Source organism: Rhipicephalus sanguineus, chromosome 6 (assembly GCF_013339695.2).
Source record: "Rhipicephalus sanguineus isolate Rsan-2018 chromosome 6, BIME_Rsan_1.4, whole genome shotgun sequence".
In the NCBI taxonomy this organism is placed as follows: Eukaryota; Metazoa; Arthropoda; class Arachnida; order Ixodida; family Ixodidae; genus Rhipicephalus; species Rhipicephalus sanguineus.
In genome coordinates this window covers 130,337,955-130,346,438 of record NC_051181.1, presented here as the reverse complement: position 1 = coordinate 130,346,438, position 8,484 = coordinate 130,337,955, and the positions used below count along the sequence as shown (strand labels likewise).

The following is an 8,484-nucleotide window of genomic DNA, read 5'->3' as shown; positions in this document are numbered from 1 at the left end:
TCAAGGGTTCTCGTTCACGGCGTGCGTGTTCACGACATATGCCAGCTTCTTGCCATTTAACCAGCTGAAACTGTTGTCGAATTCGAGGATATCTGCAGCAAACGGAAGAAGATGCATGCACGCGATACGTCAGTCTCTCGCAAAATGCCCGAGTTAACAATGATACACGTGTTATATATGTTATTTTGAATATGATTACGGAAAGATAAGCTCTCGTATGGGCTAAAAAAAATTGACCGTCGGCGCCAGCACGAATGATGCAAAAAATCATCATGTGACGACGTCACGCTATGACGTCATCATGATGTCACAGATCGCCAAAAATGTGACGTCATCAGGACGCCACAAGATGGCGCCATTGCATAACATTGTTGCTTTGTCAAAGTTGGGCCGATCACAGAGGCAGTGCTTGGGAGACAATTTTTCTGTTTGGAGAGGCATCTAAGGCTTTCACCTTAATATTAATAGTAATGGGCCTCCGTACATGTTCCCGGCGTGTCGCACTGCCAGCACCCTTCCTGAGGTTCGTGGCTGCAGGACTCGAAGCGTCGCAAGGGAACCAGAGTCTCTCCAGCCTCGGTGCGTACACCGAACGACAGGTCTCCGGAGGCCGTCTGGAAGCGCCAGCTGATTTGAACTCCTGGCTCAGACACGCTCACGGGTAGTTCCCACCGGTCGCGACGACCGATGTTCTTTAACTGGACGCCTTCCTCCTTGAACACGGAAGATGGCGCTACTTCCTCAAAGCGGCCCCCGTGGTTCACCTGTAACACCAAAAACGATACGATGAGATAGATAGATAGATAGATAGATAGATAGATAGATAGATAGATAGATAGATAGATAGATAGATAGATAGATAGATAGATAGATAGATAGATAGATAGATAGATAGATAGATAGATAGATAGATAGATAGATAGATAGATAGATAGATAGATAGATAGATGTTCTCCAAAGCTTGGCTCGAAACATTAATAGACTCGCAACGAAAGAGATGGAATAACACAAGAGGAGGAGGAGAGGGAAATACGCTATTTTCCTCCTCTCCTCAACATATCATCCTCCTCCTCCTCTTCTTACGTTATTATTTCATCTCTTTCGTTGCGAGTCTACTAATGCTCCGAGCTAAGCTTCGGAGATTTCGATTTCCTCTGTTCGAATGTACAAACTTGTATCTGCATTACTGATGGAAAGTCGATGTGTAAGGTCAAGGCCATAATCAAGACTCTAGTTCTGGAAAGAACGAGATGAGTGTACCCGCCAAGGTGGTCTAGTGGTTATGATGCTCGACTGCTGGCCCGAAGGTCGCGGGATCGAATCCCGGCCGTGGCGGCCGCATTTTCGATGGAGGCGAAAATGCTTGAGGCCAGTGTACTTAGATTTAGGGGCACGTTAAAGAACCCCAATTGATCGAAATTCCGGAGCCCTCCACTCCTGAGCGTGACGTGGCGCTATCTTATGCCACCGTTGCACGAGCATCGCTCAGCACCATTTGGGGAGTTGAGTTGGAAAGGAGTGTTGAAAGGAAGCAGGGGCCCGGGGCAGCCCGCGCATGCGGAGAAAGCTGATCCCAACAACATGATATATAATGGTACAAGCACATGCTTCTCTTAATGTATAGATGAGGTTCATTCTACTAGTCAAAAGTGAGGTGAAGGAAACAAGGACGGGATCAAATTACGTTCCAAACCGACCTTGTGTCGGCATCTTGGATCGTTGTCGGGTCCCACCATGTTTCCTCCCCAATGGGCTGGAAGCTGCTCAGCGTCCATGATGTCGAGGAGGGCGTTTTTCCAGCCGTCTAGAACATGAAAGAAAAGATTATGGCCTAACGGTGTATCAATGTGGTAATTCATGAGTGTCATTTTACGACGACGGTACTTAGTCTTTTACGTTAAAGGAAGAAAGATAAAAAATATTAGGCCGAGTGACGATCGACAGATTATTAACGCGAAGCATTCTAGCAAGAAGACTGCCATTAGAACGGCGATGCTGCATCTCCTCATTTTATCTCGCAATCGCCGAAAGGGGCTTTTCACGATATGTTCGGTGATTAACGTTAGAAGGTTGTCGTCGCATGGTAGAGATACGTACGTTAGTGTACAAACGTTTGTTTCAACGCTCACCTTTGCTGTAGACGTTCACCTTGTCCGCCGTTCGCTGAGTCAAAAAGGGGCGAACCAGTTTCCACAGAACGGGGAAGAAGCTGGGAGCTGCACGAGTCATCACAAGCGCATCACATTATGGGCGTAGCAGTTGGCGGTGTTCCCGAGCTCACGGGTTCGTGGATGAACGTGTTAGTTCTTACGAGTACTAGCAGATTCTCATTATACACGCAAACAACTCGTATATATATGTGACAACATATATGTTGTCACCGCATGTAGCAGTCACCACGCGATACATGGTGCAGCCAACCAGGTGATAAGCCAGGCCAGCGTCTACAGGAATATTGTTTATCTATCTATCTATCTATCTATCTATCTATCTATCTATCTATCTATCTATCTATCTATCTATCTATCTATCTATCTATCTATCTATCTATCTATCTATCTATCTATCTATCTTCTATCTATCTATCTATCTGTCTGTCTGTCTTCGTCTGTCTGTCTGTCTGTCCTGTCTGTCTGTCGTCTGTCTGTCTGTCTGTCTATCTATCTATCTATCTATCTATCTATCTATCTATCTATCTATCTATCTATCTATCTATCTATCTATCTATCTATCTATCTATCTATCTATCTGTCTGTCTGTCTGTCTGTCTGTCTGTCTGTCTGTCTGTCTGTCTGTCTGTCTGTCTGTCTGTCTGTCTGTCTGTCTGTCTCATGCATAAATGCCTGTTCTCTTACCCCGCATAGTTCGGCAGACTCACCGTTAATGCAGATGCACTTCTCCAGGCACTCTGGAAAGTGGTCCTCCATCATTTTCAGCATGTCAGTGATCGCCTTTATGGCTGCAAAGAGAGACTGTCAGATTGCTTTGTCACTGCCTTAAGAGGTATTTGACACTATCAAGTGCGTATCACTGTAAAGGCCCGGCTTGTCGTCTATCCACTGTCTCATGTCGCATGGTCACGCAGTGGTCAATACACGCTTAAAATAAGGTTAACTATGGCCAAAACCACTGCAGCGTACACTAACAAGGTGTGAAATAATATAAACTGCAGAAATAACCAATAATTAATTGGTATAATTTACCTAAAATCGCGAAAAACGCTTTTGAATCATCCACCTGATACCCGCGCCACGCAAACGAGGGCGCCACTGCCTCGGTAAGCGCGTGATTGCCAACACAACTGCTGGGTTGTCCGTGCTACGCACTTCCTGAGGTTTCACGGCAGTGGAGCTGCTTTAGGCGCAGGATTTAGAACTACACCAAGACCTGCACAAGAACGACATTAGCGCTACAGTAACCCGCAGAATTAGCACAATATTAAGCGCTGGATTTACTTTCTTCATTCCTTCCTGCTTCGAGCAAGGCGTAATTTGCATAATTTTTTTAAACAGCTTCGTCACTGGCTAATTGCGCCTATCTGGAAATCAGTCATAGCTACTGAAGAAAATAGATATCATTTAGAGTACTTTATACTCTACTGTGGGAGAGCGGTATAAGCGGTCTCTATGATAACAATAAATGGTAAATGATTTAGAGTATTCTTTACTATGGGAGAGATGTATGCAGATGTCCCTAGTTTAGGACAAATGGGAACGACTTTGAGGTCTCTCAGTATTCCAAAGCGCCATGTTGTATTGTACGCTTTTTCCATGTCAAGGAATTCCGAGAGAAAAAAATTACACCATCTCCCACTAAAGGGAACCATGTGGAGATGCGAAGCAGCGCATGGGTCGACTTAAACTTCCGTTCATCACGGGCACCTTGCCCGATGTTAACGCGTCCTTGCAAGTGGAGCACACCATGAATTCACTGCAGTTGCTGTTGCTGTTCCTCGTCCCGAACTCTTGTTGGAGCACGTCACGCGGGTTCATCGCGCGTCTGCAGAATCTCGTTCCCCGACGCCATCACGTGATTGCTGAGAGAGTGTAAGGGGGAGAGGCCCCAGCGTCTTACCCAGCCCCTTACACAGGCCGAACGCGCTAGCGCGTGCCAGCACACATGGTTTTGCCTGCGTTACGCCAAGCTAGGACAGCATACGGCAGACCGGGCCCCTAAAGTGCTCTGCACGTATCATCATCAAGGCAGTCGAAGAACAAGAGGAAGAAGACTTGTCCCTCCGCGAGCGCGCGCTCAATATGTTACAGATGGCTATGCTAGGTGATAGAAAGCGGACGGTCGCCAATGGACGGACACAGCCCCGAGCAAAAGCTGCTTCGCACCTAAAATTGCTTATGGATAAATGCCTCGCGAATCTGTTCCTCAGTGCGTATTAAACAGCACTTAGCAATAAGCTGTCCAACCTCAATTACGAAAAGCTCGCCAATGACATATGTAGTACTTAAGGTGTGTTATGGACACGAAATTAAGAGGGTAGATTTTACCATGCAGACATACCTTTTTGTCTCTGGTTCTAGAAGGAAAATTTGAACGGCCTGGCAAAATTTTGTCAGGGATTTTGAAATTACTGCTCAGCTATACATGCTATTTTAGGTAGGAACGGCAAAGTTTTAGTTCCATATTTGCTGACTGTTTAAATTAACACAGAAAGGTCTTTAAGCTCCCAACGGAAAACACCTAGCGCGACTCTTGCACGGGTGAATGGGGGGTGCGCCGCTGTTCTGTGAGTGTAACTTATGTTTTCTTCTTTGGTCGTAACCAAGGGGGATTTAGAATTAAATTGGCTACCTTCGTTGTTCGAAAAGTGTCTGATGCGGCCAAGGAAGCTTTAACAAAATTTAAAGTCATGTTCCACGCCTCTGAAATCCGAGTAAACGGCGGAACCGACAAGCAAGCGCCACCACCAGGCGAACACAGGTTGAGTTATTTCTTCACCACGCTCTTCTTTCTGTCTATTTCTTTCTTTCTACATCTTCTTCTTCTTTCTTTATCTCTTTCTATATTGCCTTCCCTTCTCCTTTCCCTTCTAACCCTCGCATCACTCCTTCTCAACCTCCCTTCTCTTTCCCATTTCCTCGCTGTGCTCTGCTTTACTATGGTTTACCCTTTCACCTCCTCCTTTACCTCCTCCTCATCCTTGCATAAGTCCTCCTCTCCCCCACTTCCCTTTCTCATTTTCCTCGCTAAACTGTACTATACAAAGCTATGCCATGCTTTACCATCTGCCCTCCTCATTTCCTTCCTCCTCGCCTTCACATCACCCCTCCTCACCCTCGCTTCCCTTTCCCACCTCCTTGCTGTACTATACTGTGCATGGCTATGCTATGTTAAGAGCTGCTTGACAAATGCCTGCTTTCTGTGGCAGATGCCCACCGAGTTTTCTGAAACGACGGCCGGCTCAACCTCAAGATTGGACAGACAGACAGACAGACAGACAGACAGACAGACAGACAGACAGACAGACAGACAGACAGACAGACAGACAGACAGACAGACAGACAGACAGACAGACAGACAGACAGACAGACAGACAGACAGACAGACAGAGCTCCGCTGTTAAAAACAAATGCAGTCCTGAATCGGACATGCTAACTTTAGGTGTTTAAGCACTGTCTTTCAGAAGACACAGCTGTTGTGGCAGGCACTGTGAAACTTAGCAGCAACACTGTGTTCTGTCACTGCTCGCTTCTGAAGCATGTTTGCACAGTTTCGGGTGTAATATGTACGACTATGTACGACAATTTCTGGCGCTTAGGCACAAAACAAAGCACAATATGTGCAGACATTTTCTTGGAATTTATGCAGGTTCACAAACGAACATTTCTTTGCCATAACCTGCTGCGTTTTACGAAGACTGTCAAGATCAATAGCATCAGTCGAATAACATCAAGTGGGTGTTTTTGTTCTCACAACTTCACATGCGTCACCAAGCTCTTGTTACAACATATGGGAACACCACTTACCCTGCCAGCTGTAAACTTGACGGAGGCCGAACTTGTCCAAGTCAATGACGAGGTACTGGTTTTCCAATTCCTGATCTACCTGTAGGTGAAGAAGCAATGGGAAATGATGTTCGTCACAAAATCAATGCCTTTAATCTATGAAATCGCCTGTTTCTATAAGATTTCATTCATGCGTACTGTGATCATTTAACACTCCTTATCAAGGTTAGCGAAAGAAATCGTGAACTATTGTCCCACTCATAAAGCGTAAATAGACGTAGGAGCAAAATAACGTTTCGCTTTTTAAAGAAGTGTCATGTCATCAGTGTTTCTCAGTCTTTTTCTCCCCCGTGCCTTCAGTACAAAGTTCTGGTTCGGGATCTTCATCTGAATGAGGGTGTTGTTCTTGTGAACGCTCCTGCCCTTCCTTCGCATAACGTTAGGTCTTGTTTTATTGCGTCAATTACAGGGAAACTCCAAGGGAAAAAAAACCTGTCGGCAGCGTCGGCGTCGCCGTTGTGGTCAGCAAAACATTCAAGTGTGACGACATACTATCACGCTACGGCAGGACCAATGGCTAAGCGAGAGGGGGGGGGGGGGGGGGGGGTGCTGTAGACATCGTAGGACAACTTTCACCGGTATACTCTTGCATATCCGCGAGCCCAATTTCTGCAGCTCGCGTTATCTCAGAAGCGAACGGCAAACTCGGTGCGTGTGCTCAGTTCTGTTTGTTCTAGTACTCGAACTAGAACTTTGAAAAAACTGGTTTTCGCGGTCATCGAGTGAGAGGCGTCCGTGTTTTGCCTGTGCGCTTCGGGCACGGTGCCCGTCAGTTTAATTCGAATGCGATTGTATTACTGCACTATATAGGGCCGGTATAACCACGAACCTTTTCATAGTTGTTAAATGCATTGCTGCCGCCACCGGTGCGCCGCCTTTCGGGTTAAGCTGTGACTTAGTTCGTTTGTCATTTACCTCTTTTTTGGACGAGCGCTTGAGGAACTCCATGTACTCCAGCAAGTAGACGCAATGCCGCTGCACAACGGCCGGCGTCAGTGCCGCTACAAATGCTTCAGAAAAAAAAAAGAAAACAGAGAAATGTAATATGCAGAAGAAAAGACAGGGTGCATACTTTCTTGGGTATATACGCATGCGTAGTACAAGATCAGCTCCTGGGCGTGTTATAGCCAACGCCCATAATATCCAAGGCCGGTGGACGTGGAGAGAGAGAGAGAGAAATAGATGAAAAGGAAACGCAGGGAGGTTAACCTGGTACGGGTAACCGGTTCTCTACCCTGCACAGGGGTGGGGAAATAGGGGTCGGAAAGAGGACAGAAAGAGAGAGATAAAATAAAAATTGTGGACGTGTAACGTTCTTTTTAACGTAGGTGCTAAAGAATGCTAAGCTGCGCTTCCTTTCATACGACAAAAGTTTACTGTCACATGCACTGAACAGCCTCGATGTTACCTTTCATGTCCATCCCTGCAGGGATCAACCACATAGGACGACCGTCTTTGCAAGGGTGCAGGATGGCCCCAGGAAAGTTTTCCTTAACAATCTGCATTCGAATGACACTACGTCAAGCAAGTTGGTAACGATTCGGGGTATCGAAATGAAGTCGTGCGAGTGCGTGCACGTTGTAGAACGAATAAAGACAAAAGATAAGCCGTGTACTTAGTTTAAGAGTGTACGACAAATTTTTTAACTCCGCTCGTACTGGACGGATTCTAAAAATGTTCGCGGCGTTCGATTCGTGAGGCAATAAGTTCCTTCTGTGAAACCATTCCATCGCTACTTGGAAAATGTTGCAGGGCCCCTTTAAAAACTGCTCCCTGTCTGTTTTACAGCAGAGCTGTTAAGCTCAAGATTGACCACGTGTCGTAGATAAGAAATTATCATCATCATGAACCGGCACGCACTCAATCACCGCCCAAGCACTCTGTACAGACGGTTAAGTATGTATAGCAGTGGGTGGGAAATAGAGAGGAGAGAGGTACGGCAAAAGCCTAGCCAAGCCAAGACCAGCAAGGATCCCACCAGCTCTGCTGTGACTCAGCCTTGTGCGACTTAGTACAAGCTGCGCTAATTTTTTTTTTCACGAGCTTAGAAACGTTAAGTAATATCAGAGAAACCCTCACGGACTACTACGTTAAGGTTGTGGTCATTTATCACTCCAGCAGTATCCTATAGGATGTTTGAACCTAGACTGCACGTTTTGGAAATGACTAAAAAAAACTGAAGGCGGTGGGGCTTACTTCCGGTATCTCGTAGCTGAGCAGCATGTCGTCGACGCCGTTCCTTCGCCTCCATTCGATGTCCTAATTGTCGGCAACGCCAATCAGAAAACACAAGAAACTCGAATAAGACGTGCAAAATACCCGTAATCATTATAAAAAAAATGTTAACCAGTTGAGTCTGATCATCAATAAGATTGCAAAAGAAATTTCAAATCTATGCATTTAGAAACACTTAATTAACGCATAAACCGAAATGAATCCAACAGAAAATTAGCTCAAGGAAAGT

At 45.9% G+C, this 8,484-nt stretch overlaps 1 protein-coding gene and 1 long non-coding RNA gene across 2 annotated transcripts; both read right to left on the bottom strand.

Annotated features, from left to right (window-relative positions):
• On the bottom strand, window positions 1–2,862 carry LOC119397542 (SEC14-like protein 2). Its single transcript, XM_049416593.1, has 5 exons — window positions 2,856–2,862; window positions 2,130–2,216; window positions 1,698–1,804; window positions 485–764; window positions 1–92 (listed from the first exon to the last, which is right to left on the bottom strand). Exons 1-5 carry the CDS (start codon window positions 2,860–2,862, stop codon window positions 1–3), a joined length of 573 nt encoding a protein of 190 aa, XP_049272550.1.
• Window positions 2,863–2,884: 22 nt separating this feature from the next.
• LOC125759026 (uncharacterized) lies at window positions 2,885–7,027 on the bottom strand. Its single transcript, XR_007416588.1, has 3 exons — window positions 6,936–7,027; window positions 5,982–6,060; window positions 2,885–2,959 (listed from the first exon to the last, which is right to left on the bottom strand). It is a non-coding gene; the product is annotated as an uncharacterized LOC125759026 (long non-coding RNA).
• Between the last annotated feature and the right edge of the window lie 1,457 nt (window positions 7,028–8,484).

What these genes read in the sequence shown, in the direction of transcription:
- LOC119397542 (XM_049416593.1), bottom strand. An exon ending in GGTGAACGTCTACAGCAAAG is followed by an intron (nt 1,805 to 2,129) that starts GTGAGCGTTGAA and finishes TTCATGTTCTAG; the next exon opens with ACGGCTGGAAAAACGCCCTC. An exon ending in ATCCAAGATGCCGACACAAG is followed by an intron (nt 765 to 1,697) that starts GTCGGTTTGGAA and finishes TTGGTGTTACAG; the next exon opens with GTGAACCACGGGGGCCGCTT.